This window comes from Nasonia vitripennis, chromosome 4 (genome assembly GCF_009193385.2).
Source record: "Nasonia vitripennis strain AsymCx chromosome 4, Nvit_psr_1.1, whole genome shotgun sequence".
Taxonomy (NCBI): domain Eukaryota; kingdom Metazoa; phylum Arthropoda; class Insecta; order Hymenoptera; family Pteromalidae; genus Nasonia; species Nasonia vitripennis.
Genome location: NC_045760.1, coordinates 23,644,789 through 23,659,215, shown reverse-complemented (window position 1 = coordinate 23,659,215; position 14,427 = coordinate 23,644,789). Strand labels below are relative to the sequence as shown.

The 14,427-nt window shown below is 30.1% G+C and overlaps 1 protein-coding gene across 1 annotated transcript; it reads right to left on the bottom strand.

The window, feature by feature from the left end:
* Positions 1-2,166: 2,166 nt before the first annotated feature.
* LOC100116889 (actin, muscle) lies at positions 2,167-12,338 on the bottom strand. Its single transcript, XM_001600910.6, has 3 exons — positions 12,191-12,338; positions 7,298-7,447; positions 2,167-4,209 (listed from the first exon to the last, which is right to left on the bottom strand). The coding sequence occupies exons 2-3, from the start codon at positions 7,421-7,423 to the stop codon at positions 3,205-3,207; spliced, it is 1,131 nt and encodes a 376-aa protein (XP_001600960.1). The 5' UTR covers positions 7,424-7,447; positions 12,191-12,338; the 3' UTR covers positions 2,167-3,204.
* Positions 12,339-14,427: the final 2,089 nt, after the last annotated feature.

Genomic DNA, 14,427 nt, shown 5'->3' with positions numbered 1-14,427 from the left:
ATTCCCAAAAGATGCTCGGAGTCTACTAAAAACACCTAGATTTACGGATCTTCATCAAATGAACAATGGTCAATACTGCCATTATGGGTTGCAACGTGCTATAACTATTTTTGTGCTAAGCTTCATAGAACAAAATATAAACGTTGATTCGATACAGTTACTAGTAAATATCGACGGTGCACCTTTAGCGAAATCCTCAGAAAAAGGACTTTGGATTATTTCATGTTCCGAAACAGTGTTGAACGATGTAGTATTAGTAGGCATTTATCATGGAGAAGATAAGCCTTCCGACAGTAACACTTTATTAAAAATGTTTGTGAGCGAATTATTACTTTTGGTTAACCATGGTTCTGAGTGTAATGGAAAAGTGTACAAGATCACATTACGAGCTCTTATATGCGATGCCCCAGCAAAGGTTTATATCATGAAAATTAAATATCACACAGGATATTGCAGTTGTACGAAGTGTCAAATAGAAGGGAAATGGTTAAATAAAATTTGTTTTCCTGGACCCATCGCTAATTTCAGAACAGATGCAGATTTTAGAAATTATAGCTATATGGACGAAGAATATCAGCGTGAACGAACAATTCTAACTGATATTCCTAATTTTGGATTGGTCACAAATGTTCCATTAGACTATATACATCTCGTATGCTTAGGAGTAACGCTAAAACTAATAGAACACTGACTATGCGGAGGAACGAGAGTAAAATTGTCTGAGAATCAGCGAAAAATAGTTTCTTACAGATTGGTCAATCTACAAATGTTTATGCCATCGCATGAGATGTAAGAGAATATGGCTGCTTAGACTCTTTCAGTGCTTTTCGTTTTGAAAACCATATCAGAAAAATAAAACAATTAGTGAGAAAGGGAGACAAACCTTTGCAACAAATACATCGCAGGTTGGGAGAGATTGTAGCATGTAAGAACTATTCGATGGATAATAATCACAAAACTTCTGTATTATTAAAATTGTATCATAACGGACCTATACTGCAGCCACATGCTAGGGATAATCAGTATCAAATTTTTAGACGGAACTCATTGTACTTAAATATTAGTGATAGCAAAAGTAATTGCGTCTTATTAAAGAATGGTTCTATCTTCGAATGCTTGAATTTTGTTGAAAATAAAGACAAAGAGAAGTTTATTATAGGTAAACCATTAGACATAATCGGACATTTTTACTCTTATCCTTTTAATTCAAGCACTCTAAATATTAAGGTAGTGAAATATTGTAATGCGAATTTACACTCATACTCTTGTAAATTGATTTTAGTAAAATTGCGCAAATTACCGAAATCTTGAAAACTTTGTTGTATTCCCGCTTATCCACACCTATAATGTTGAATAAATGTTATTTATAAAACAGATTACTTATATAATCTTGCATAACATTGTAATAACGTTTATTTTGCGTGCACAATAAAACGTTCATTTTATATCTATTTTATATTTTATAAACGTATTTTTCCACAAAATTTATTCGAACCCCACAGTTAGGTACGACGTAGAAAATACGTCATATAAGCGTTTAAAAAGATATTATTTATATACGTTTAATTGACGACGTAAAGACGTATTGATGAAACCCCCGTATAGTCTACGATTTAGTCGAAAGACGTTTCATATACGTCTTTAAAAATACGTTTACTTTTCGTCTGTATTACGTGAATTATACATATTTATCACGTTAAAATTACGTTTTTTTACCGCTTCTAGAATAACGTATCCTAGGTGCGGACATTTTTCACGTTTATTCGACGTTTTTAAAACTTATTTTCTACCTGTTTTAAAAAACGTTTTTTGGTGTATTTTTTAACGTTATTTAAACGTTTTTTAACGGTTGTGTGCTATCAGGGTAGCGATCCCGCAAACCTTATGAATGATACGTTTCTTGGATCAAAGTTTCAATAAAGCGAATTTTGCAATAATTTATTTAAATAAAATTGTTCATACAATCTATATTGCTATTCTGATATCAGATACCTGTTCAGCGACCCCAAAAACCTAAAGTCTAATTTTCTTTGTCTTTCATTTTTGCGAAGTCTTACAAACGATCATTCTTCACGATAGCGTAAAAGGGGCGACTTTGGAATTTCTCATTAGAAAGTTTAATTAACTGAAAAAATTATTTTTTTATTGTAACTTTTCTTCTTTCAATTTATAATAAATTATGAGATACCAATTAAATTTTTCGGGTTATTTTTTTACATTATTATTTAAATTCCCCGCTCTCATTGTGCCACTTCTGGCATCGCTGTGATTCTGGAACCACACACGACCAATCGTAATAAAATTTGACATGCATATATGTTTTCTGATTCTGATTAAATATAATAAACTTGACTTTGTTTGATCGATCTCAGTTCTTTTTTATCTGTATATCTCAGTTCTTTTTATCTGAAACATTGCAAAGAAAATTTTTATTTTTTTTAACTTTTTTAAAAAGTTGCGTATTGTTATAAACTTACTCTCAACAGTTTCTTTCTGATTCAAAACAATTTATTTGCATCACAATAGTTTATAATTTTCTAAAGTATTAAAAAGTTTTTGAATTTGTACATTTTTCACTGACACAAAATAAATTTCCGTTTAAATTAAATAGATTTCAAAAGAAGGAAAATACTTTTGCCAGGAAAAATGATTATTCTAGTTGTAAATAAGTTGTATGATGTTTATTATTATATAATTATACAGATGATTTCAGATTAAAACATTATTTAAAGCGTTTCGATTATCATTCAAAAAGCAAATCAATTTAATACTTTATCATATAGATATATCTTTATAATCTTAAGCGGTAAAAAAATGTATACTTGCCAAAATTTCAAAAATTGAAATACACATACAAAATTATTATAGAATATTTTACTTAAGGAAACCAGAAGATTTTTTTATTGTACATATAAATAAATAACAAGTATTATGATATTTAGAGAGTATATTATATGAATGTATTCGTAAATATGAACGTGTATAATGAAAAAATGAATCATTTACAATCTATAAATCATTGAGTATTGTAGCAATATTAAATGTGTATTAAAAGCACTTTCGTAGTATACATATTTCTGTTATTTGGTACCTTTGCAATAAGTGACAGCCAGAAGAAATTGGTTTCGCATTCTTCGATAACTTACATATTTGAATATTTTTGTGCATTTAACAACGATTTTTATTTTCGTATACAGAGATAACTTAGAAGCATTTACGATGAACTATTCCTGGACCAGATTCGTCATATTCTTGTTTGGAAATCCACATCTGTTGGAAAGTAGACAAAGAAGCAAGGATAGATCCACCAATCCATACTGAATATTTTCTCTCTGGAGGAGCGATAATTTTGATTTTGATTGTAGATGGAGCTAACGCTGTTATTTCCTTTTGCATGCGATCAGCAATACCTGGATACATAGTAGTACCTCCAGATAGTACAGTGTTGGCGTATAAATCTTTACGAATATCTACATCACATTTCATGATCGAATTGTATACTGTTTCATGAATACCGCAAGATTCCATACCCAAGAAAGATGGCTGGAATAAAGCTTCAGGGCAACGGAACCTCTCATTACCAATAGTGATAACCTGCCCATCGGGCAATTCATAGCTCTTTTCAAGAGATGTGCTGGCAGCTGCTGTAGCCATTTCTTGTTCAAAGTCAAGTGCTACGTAGCAGAGTTTTTCTTTGATGTCACGTACGATTTCTCTCTCAGCAGTAGTGGTAAAGGAATATCCTCTTTCAGTCAGGATTTTCATCAGATAGTCAGTTAAATCGCGGCCAGCCAAATCCAACCGAAGAATAGCATGAGGTAATGCGTAACCTTCGTAGATGGGTACAGTGTGAGAGACACCATCTCCAGAGTCCAAGACAATACCAGTCGTACGACCAGAGGCATAAAGTGAGAGTACAGCTTGGATGGCAACGTACATGGCCGGACTGTTAAATGTTTCAAACATGATTTGGGTCATCTTTTCCCTATTTGCTTTAGGATTGAGTGGTGCCTCGGTAAGAAGCACTGGATGTTCTTCAGGAGCTACGCGTAATTCATTATAGAAAGTGTGGTGCCAGATTTTTTCCATATCATCCCAATTTGTAATAATACCGTGCTCGATAGGATACTTCAAGGTAAGAATACCTCTCTTACTTTGGGCTTCATCTCCAACGTAGCTATCTTTTTGACCCATACCGACCATCACGCCCTGTAATGGAAAAGAAGTTTTATGACGACATATTTTAGTAACATAAAATTATCCTATATATTATTATTAAAAAACTGAACAATATCTAGAGATTTGGTAAATGATCAAATTAATTAATTGAATAAACAGTTTGAACTAAGTTACCCTAGTAAAAATTAAAAATATGGATACCTAAGATAATGCAACAAAGTTTAATATATTATAAGATATTGTAATAAAATGCAAAAAAAAAATTCATATCATAATATTAGACTTTTTACTCGGTTTATTTCGTTCTTTTGTATTTTATCATCGTTATTAACCACTGTCTACTCTTATTTTAATTCTCCGTCTCATGGACTTTATCATACTTATTGAGACTATTGCAATGTATCATTCTTTATTGATTCTTCTCTTTCCAAAAATTTGCATGGTATATATTGTCGCTTGCAACGAATATCAGCACATTTAATTTCTTTCCGCTAAGTAACGCAAAGCGATCTTCCGCGAAAAGTAATACTAATTCGGAAGGTGCAATGAAATGAAATATTATCATTTCAGGTTAATTAAAATTTTCTAAAGAATATCCATTTATAGATAAAATAGCATCAATTTTTTTAATGCCATAATTTCACCAGCTTCTTTTGGAATAATTGGATGATAAAAATAATCTCTATATTTATCGAATAATTCCTTTGCATTAACTGGGTTATGGAAAATGTAAATGTAAACAAACAGATTACGCAATGCCATTGAAAATTCGATTTGAATAGCTTCTTATAAACATTTATTGCATTCATCGTCTGTTTTTATTAATTTTCTTGCAAAAGCTGCTTTGCAGTGCGTTGTATAGATAACATTTTAAAAAGTTTTCAACCTTTCGAAACGAATTAGCTCCTTTGACATTTAATATTAGTCATAGTAAATAAAACCTTCTTTTTCTTTTTGATTAACAACGGTATTGTTTCATTTCATAGTCGAAATTTTCGTTGCTGCTTTCGTTTTGATTGTCAGTCATTTTAATAAATGAACAGTCATAGCCTTTAAAACAATATTTAAATAAATATTTTACGCATTGAACTGTTGAACAATCTTTTACATTAATATGACAGTTATCTTTTAATAATTGATAAGGATTATATGGAATTACAAACCGGTTATCTGCTATTTTAGATGTATTGCAAAAATTATTTGACCATTTCGTTGTCGTTAAAAGTAGTTGTTTCATTAAATGTTTACAATGTTTTATAATCTTGGATGTCTTATTTGGTCCAGTATTTCAGCATAATGATAGTATTAACGTAAACAGTATTATTTAATATGTCATTTTTTCAATGAATCCTTTCTTAAAGTGATGGGCTTTGTTGTGAAGGATTCAATTAATAATCGGTCGCTTGGTGCAATCCTCTCTTAAAAAAGTGATGGGCTTTGTTGAAGCATTTAATTGCTAATGGGTCGTCTGGTACAAGAATTTAGGAACGCGAATTAGAAATGCGAATTTTATTACATAATCTACAAACGCTTTAAACTGTTAGGGCTCAGCAGGCGGCAAAATTTAATTTCTTGGGAAGAAATACAGATGATATTACTAAAAAACTAAAGCAGCAACGCCTATTTAATTTGAGAGATAATGAAACTATAGAAATTTACAAAAATACTGATTTTAACGTTTGTAATAAAAAAATGAAATAAAAGAATGTTATGTAAAAATTAATGTAATCTGTATAAGAAGCTTCAAGTTGAATTAATATTAATATTTAAAAATTCAAACTAAACTCGGTGTTTTGTTGAGAATTAATTATATAATTAGTTAAATTATTCTATTTTTATTTCTTAAATAATTTATTGCTAGAAAAGGTGATAAAGTATAAGTTTTAAATATTTTGTTTAAGTGCGATTGCATTTTTTAATATGAAATCCAAAATTACAAGGACACTGATCGAATAATACTTACTACAAAATAAATAGCCAAGACGCAACAACCATTAGAATTCATTTGACTTTGAACTTTTTCAAAAGTTCTACGCAAATGTCTTTTATTTGGAAATTATCTATTAATGAATATTATTAATCATTTGTCTACAAATATGAATTATTTTGTTACGATAATAAATCCAATGACCATTATGACTTGATCCTGAGAATAAAATCTGAATAAATTTATTATTTGAATTGACTGGATGAATGTTTGAGTCTTTGCATTGCATGATACATTGCATATTAACATTAGAATTAATAAGTTAGATTATAAGTTAGATATTAATTAATTAGAATAATAATAAATATAGGAACATTAGAATACGTTCCAAATATTATTAAATTTAGAAACATGGATATCATTCAATTTAATATTTGCTATTTTTTAACTTATGAGATTGTATCAAGTCTAGTATATTGAATACATAAAAAATAGTTTATATAAGTACAACGATTTAAATGATAAGTTTCTTAGAAATTCATATGTGGAGGAAGAGAGAGAGAGAGGGGGGAGGGGAAAGATACACACACTTATATATGTATTTCTGTATTAGTAGTATGATTATGTATTATGTGTAGCCTACTTGTAATATAGAATTTTGAAATCGTCCTTTAAATAACAGTAACAAGCAATAAGTTTATAGTTATCGCGAATATTGGTATAAAAAGCTTAACTATTATAAACTATAATTATTAATTAAGTATAATTACTATTAAATTAGTTAAAAAAGTTTTCAACTTAATATAATTTTCATTTACCTGTTTTAATACAGTGCCTACAATTTAAGTTATCGCCACAAAATAATAACAAAGCAATTCTCTAAGTTAGCGAGACTTGTTAAATTTAAAATAAGGGCTCGCATTAAAGGCCTTTATAAAAAATAAAAAAAAACTATAAAATGGAATTTTAAATTACTGAAAAAAATTAGTATCTCTGTGAAGTTTTAGAGATATTGCATATCACTCATGATTTTGAGGCAAAAATATAAGGATCTCCCGTATAGAGATTGTACCTTAACTAAACTGAGGAAACTTAACCAAGCAAGCGGTAGCGAGCAAGAAAAACCTAGCTAGAACTTTCTTAAATAAAAGGAAGTAATACATAAGATAAGGTACGTATACGGCAAATTACCTGATGTCTAGGGCGGCCAACTATGGATGGAAAGACAGCACGTGGAGCATCATCTCCTGCGAACCCAGCTTTGCACATACCGGACCCATTGTCCACTACAAGCGCCGCAACATCGTCATCACACATTTTGAATTATTGTCGTTTATTAGCCTAAACAAATATTAAAATATGTTTGAATGTATTTCTAGATTTTTGAAAGCATAATATTTAAAGTTAACTTAAAATATTCTAAATCTGTACATAATAGATAAGAGACGCGCGAATGTCCGACGAATGTAATCATTTTCGTAATAAACAAAATAGAAAAAAATGTCTATCTTGTGCCAGTAGTATACATACATACACACACTGTTAGTATATATATATATATATATATATATACTAACACCATTATCAGCAGATTATCAGCTAATAATCAGCTGATTGTCATCTCCTTTTTGATTTGGTGGTAATCATGAAAAAAAATGTTGATGATTATCACCTGATAATCAGCTGATTATCATTAGCATTTCATCTCATATAAACGCATATTTGTAACTATCAGCTTAAATAAAAATATTAAGCTGATATCACCTGATAATCAGCTGACGTTTTAACACGATTATCAGCAGATTATCAGCTAATAATCAGCTGATTGTCATCTCCTTTTTTTCAGTAGGTATATTCTAATAAAAATAGCAAATATGGCATTTGCCGCAAATAACGAAACGTCTTATTCTATGACGTGAATTCTGAAATGTTTTGCTTTCCATAGAGAGCGGTGATATGATGAATTTTTTTACATGTACCCTCCTGGTAAGGTGCTTGTAATGAAACGTTTCTGAGACGCACCAATCAGATTGCTCGATTTAAAAAATCTAATCATTAAGAAGGCACGATTACAAAACCATTTTATCTGTGTTTTAGATTGAGATCCGTAGTTGAAGACAGGTCATATGAAATTTACATTTAACAAGTATGAGTAAAAATTTTGAAAATTAAAAATTAGATAGAGTAAAAATTAGAAATTAAAAATTCATAAACTGAGATTTCAAAATGAAAAAATTTATAAAACAAAAATGTTATATTGAAATATTGCGAAAGGGGATATTTGGTGTTGAAATATTGCAAAAAGAATATTTTTAGTAATTTCAAAATTTAGTTTTTCTACATTCTTCGTTTCTAATATTTTAGCACTTAAAATTTTACCTTTAGTTATTAATCAATTCGTAATTTTGTCCTTTCAGATTTTTATATTTCAAAATTTTTACCCTTGCCCACATTTGAGAACTATATTTGCAGGCAGATTTAACAAAACTTGACATACAAGGTTTTAATTTAAATTATTGAATTCAGCTTAATACACATACATAACATAAAACTACTTCGTTTATGTTCTGAGAAAATCATCCATGTTCACGGAAAAAAATGGTTAGTTATGGTTACCAAGTAGTTATTGGTGGCAACCAATTTCAGTGGAAAAATACGTGCTAAGATTAACGAAGTAGACTTAGTTAAAAAATTTATCACTAAAGTCATGTCGTCGCTCCCTAAGAAGAGTACATTTCGTTATTCGCGTCAAAGAAATTTTAATCCTCACCGCGAAGATTAGCAACTTTCACTTTTCGCAGTGTTAGGTGTATCAATTATTCAAACATAATTCCCTGAAACCCCTAGTGTTATTATAAAAAGTGCTTGTCTTTGCGACAAAGACGTGAAATGTGCTAGTCTGCTCGGCAAAAGTGCTAGTTTTCGAGGCAAAAGCTTGGGCTGCGCTACTATTTGCACCAGGAAATGAAATGTGCTACTCTTCGTGAGTAATTTGGAACGTGCTAGTCTTCGTTGGGGGCGACAATGTGATGTCTTTGATAAAAATTTTAATAGTCAGTTGATAAAAACAACCAGCATATATCGTTCTCCCAACAAATTAATTATTACTACCTTTTATTCTTACAAAAAAACGTTTTGCTCATTTACTTATTTATTTATTTAACCAATTAATTGCCAATTAAACGCCTCTTGAATATTTTTGCAATATTTCATATTTTTATTGCAACAAATTTAAATGTATTCAATTAAAACACTTTTTTTAATAATAACATAATATGGTCGGTCCCTACTAAGAGTAGTACGGTCCGGATTTGCCACGAAGACTAGTACGGTTGAGATTTACCACGAAGACTAGTACGGTTCAGATTTGCCACGAAGACTAGTACGGTTCATATTTGGCGCGAAGACTAGTACATTTCAGCTCTTTCTCACATAAAAAATCCAATCGTTTTGAAAAAAAAACAAACAATCGTGCCTTCTTATTGATTAGATTTTTTAAATCGAGCAATCTGATTGGTGCGTCTCAGAAACGTTTCATTACAAGCACCTTACCAGGAGGGTACATGTAAAAAAATTCATCATATCACCGTTCTCTATGGAAAGCAAAACATTCCAGAATTCACGTCATAGAATAAGACGTTTCATTATTTGCGGCAAAGGCCAGTAGATTTGAGACTTTTACAAATTTTTAAGTTTTAAAATTTTTTAAAATAGAGCGGTTTTATTCATTTTATCTTTAATTTCTCGTTCATTTTTTATTCTTAAAGAAAAATTAGAAAAACTCTGAACTGATCTAGTCTTTGCGGTGAAAATCTGAAGCTGCTAATTTCCGCGGAAAATTCTGAGTTAGTCTAGTCTTCGCTGCAAAAATACGAATTGTGTTATGATTTTTGATAATTTTAGGATTAAACAAATTTATTTAATAGCAGGGCACGTAATCTTTGACGGCAATTTTGCATTAAAACGTTATAATTTCATTATCTTATTTTAGTGTTTAGTGCATTACATAACTTCATTAATTGGAATGGTTTCAAACTATATGTTACTATTTATAAACATTAACCGTAAAATGATACTAAAATTCAGAATTCTCGAAGTGCGAGCTAATTTTTTACCAGAAGTTTTTAAAAATTGTACATGACAATTCCGTAACCCTGCTTTTCTACAGTATAGCATGATTAAATATTTTAATAAATGTATTTTTTAATCTTAAGTAAGTACACCTAAATACAATCTAAATAGTTAACATGGTATTACAATATTCGCGTACAAAATTTAAAAAACCAGAAAAATGTTAGATAGTGTTTTTGGTTAAGAATCTTGTTTCTAATAATAATAATAATTGTTACTTATGTATATAAAATTAAACATTTTCCAAGAGAAAATTTTCGGGCCGATTTTGTGCAAGTTGCATTAGAATCGCACCCATTAAGTTTCATTATTTTTAGCAATAATTGATGGTTATTATTATTTTCAACAAATATTACTCATGCTTTGCTTCATTCTATAACCTACGGTGAAATTTTTGTATTTTAAAAGAATATCCTTATGAATTTTCGGTAATCAGACTTGAGATCAAACTCGCAAAATCCGCTAAGATTTACAATACAAACAAGTTAGCATGTTATCAATTTTGACAACATGTTCGATGAATAGATCACGAAATTTGACCTCGAACAAACGGTACGCATAAATACCCTACAAAAACATATTTTTCTACACGAAAAAATTCTACACCGATTTTTATTATTTTACTACTCTGCGAAACTCGACAAAATCATATAACCTATTGTTAGATCATTGTTACAACAGTAGGTTATACGCTTGTGTGGACTTTCGCAGTGTAGTAAAATAATAAAAAATATCTGTGTAGAATGTTATTGTATAGGAAAATACGTTTGTGTAGGGTATTTATGTGTCCAGTTTGTTCGGTGTTCAAGATTTTACAAATATGAACTAACAAACTATTAATAGTGAAAAATGCTCCCCTGAGAATTATAAATTAATCTAAATAAGTACAAAAAATGCTTTTATTAGCAACTATAACCCTCTGTAAGGGAGACACAATTGCCATTATGATGAAATGTGGTAAAAAGAATCTGAACAATTCAGCGGAACGAACTAACGTACAGTAGAAAGTTTTGGAAACTAATGAAAAACTGTTCTTTATTAGATAAGGAACCACCCATTTATAATACTATCGCTCTCTAGGCAAACTAGCGGAACTTAGATTTTGCAGTTTTTCTTACAAAAAAAAAACAAGAGCAAAAAATTTAAGTTGTGTTAGTCTTAATTACTAATATAAGTTGAGATAGTATTCCTCGTGAGCGACAATATTTATGATCGATCTCTTATTTTTATACATAATAGAACCTATTGAAATCAAAACATCTTGAAACGAAGTATTTTATACTGAAATTATATTCGCTCAACAACAAAGACGTGCAGAAAATTAATAGAAAGAACAATTTACTTTTATTAGATTATATTATTGAAACGTATTAGCAACATTTATTTTATTAAGGTCAAACACCAGTTATACAATGTTAGATTTACTCTGATTTACTATATATTACTACTAATAAACTGCATAACTAGTATAATTAAATATTTCATTGTACATGAAGTATTTAGAAGTAATCTAATGTAGTAATTTGTATATTTGTTTAGTGATTTTTTTAAGCATAATTAAACACATTTTAAATTATCAGAAACAAATTAAATTAGTTTTAAGTCAATCGCTTGAATTTATTGAGTCAATAGAAAAAGTTATAATTGTTCAAGCAAGTTAATCTTTGATGTCTGTAATATAGAGAAATCAAGAAGAAAAATTGTTCTCTACATTTGAAGATCAATAGTGCACTTTATATATTTAAAATACAATTTTTATTTTTTACAAATCAATAAACTTTCATAGAATAAAATAAAAACTCTTCGTTTTCATGACACTTTTAAAAATCTAATTTAATTCACTGTGATAATAAAATGTATCTACGGATGTATTCTTATTTTTCACTAATATCACTATACACAACCATACAACTAAAACACCAGAAAAAAAGCTTAATTCACTTGTAATTGTACCGTAAAGCAACGTTGGGCAGCGCGACGCACTCGAGAAGTTGATTGTTCAACGGACAGCGCAGAGTGGAGAGAAGCAAGAGATCTAGGGCCTCTTATCCATATTGGTCGGTGCCGAAAATAGCGATCGGCGCCCCATACATGGGAATCTGTCTGAACAGAACGCACTTACTCTGTTCGTGCAAACTACTAGTAGTCCTTAGTTGTCCTAAGAAAGGTAGAGAAACATAATGTCAGCTTGGCTACGCCCTCTCTATCCAAATAAGGACTCAGCAAACCAAATTTCGAAAAATATATAGCTTATTATTTCATTTTAGTAATGCTCGAAAAAATTGTAACTTAACTGTTCTTATGATTCGTTTGTATTTTAGGTTAATTGATTTTTAAATTTAACGAAAAGAAATCATCAGTAATCGTGACAAATTTATTTTTTAGTTTTCTTAAATTTGGAAATTATAAATGTAATATTTACTGTCTTATTGATAGTATGATATAGTACACAGAAAATATATTACAGCATATAATTATTAAAATATCTCTGCCATCTTGGCCTAATTAAAAAGTTTCTAGAATTAATGATTATTAGTAAACAAATTTAAATCAAAATTGTTATATGTAGTGTGTAGTATCACTTTAAATATTATAATATTACTGATAAGTACTGCCTAAATAGTAAATAGATGAATTTAAACTTTTGTAGCTGATTTTCGACGTATACTACAAAACTTTAAATTCATCTATTTAGACTTTTGTAAAGATAAAAGATTGATTGCAATCTTTATCAAGAGTTAGAAATTTCAAAATTTATTTTCTCATGGAGTAAAAACATTAGCACGCGAATTTTAATCTTTTGTAGAGTTTAAAATGTAGTTTTTAACTTTTGACTTTCAGATTTTCAACTGTACGTTTGGCGTGTAGTTTTATCAAGGAGTATAATTGCATAAAAAGTGACAAAAATGATCGTTAGGTGGAAAAATAACTATTTACGTTATCTTTAATTTCTTAATATCCGAGAACTCTATTATCGCGATAATATAGAACTGTATTATATAGAAGCCGCGACAAGAGTTTTATTTCCCCTTTTTTTATACACACTTTTTATAAATGATATTACATTTTATTTATGACGCTTAAAGAACTATTTTTGGAACACAAGCATGATTTTCGAGTTTTTCGTACCTATTAAGTGGGCGTAAAGTAACTTTTTTCAACCGGCGGGCAACAAAAAATTTTGGCGGGTGTTTTTAATTTTTTTTTTTTGCCTGGCGGTCGTTTTACATTTATTTTTGCCCGCATATGTCGCATATAAAGACAAAAAAAAATGAAAAACGCCCGCTAAAATTTTGTAAAGAAAATAAAATTAATATACTTCTAAATCAATTATAATAACTTAAAAGAACTGTTTTACAGACATGTAATGAACCCGCAATAGAAACTATATCGCTAATCGATTCCATTGGATGGAATAGACCTGCGGATGTCGAGGAACAGAGTGATGTTGTTGAATTTTTCGAATACTTTTAGGATATTTCAGAAACATTATTAAATGATACGTCACAATCTAATCTCATCAATACGTTGTATATAGGGTAATAGACTGCTTTTTCATTTTGAATTGAGAAAATGTTTAATTTAACCTAAAATTAGGGATAAAAGTAGTCGTTTTCCGACCGGCGGGCGAAAAAATGCAGCAGCGGGCGCAAAAGTACTTTAGCTACTCAATTTATTGGCAAATCTTCTAAACTCGCGTGAAATTCAACAAGTGCAGTTTGAAACGCGAAAATCAGTACATGCGTTACAAAAAATATGGTGTGCACCAAGGGCTAAGTGGGCTTTGGCCTCGTGTGGTTGTAGTACTCGTCTGCGGCTCGTACTGCTAACTCCACCACCCACACTCGACCTAAAAAAGCCCACTTTACGCCTTTGGTACACAATATACTATTTTGCTCCACTTATGTTTATTTTTTTTAATTTTATTTTTTACAACATGTGCGTAAAAAAGACCATTTTTGATGTCTATAAAGTTAATGAAATTTTTATTTTTTCGTGAACTTCTACCATTAAAGGGATGGCAGCAACCGAGATGGTGTAAGGCGGCAAATTTCATAATCCGCCTCTGAGAGACAGCAGACGTGAATGCTGCAGGTATTGTAGCAGTTAATTTTTGTCGACTAGCGACAGCAGCAGCAAGAAGAATTAGCACAAGCAGCAAAAGCTACACGCGCAGCAATGGCAGTAGT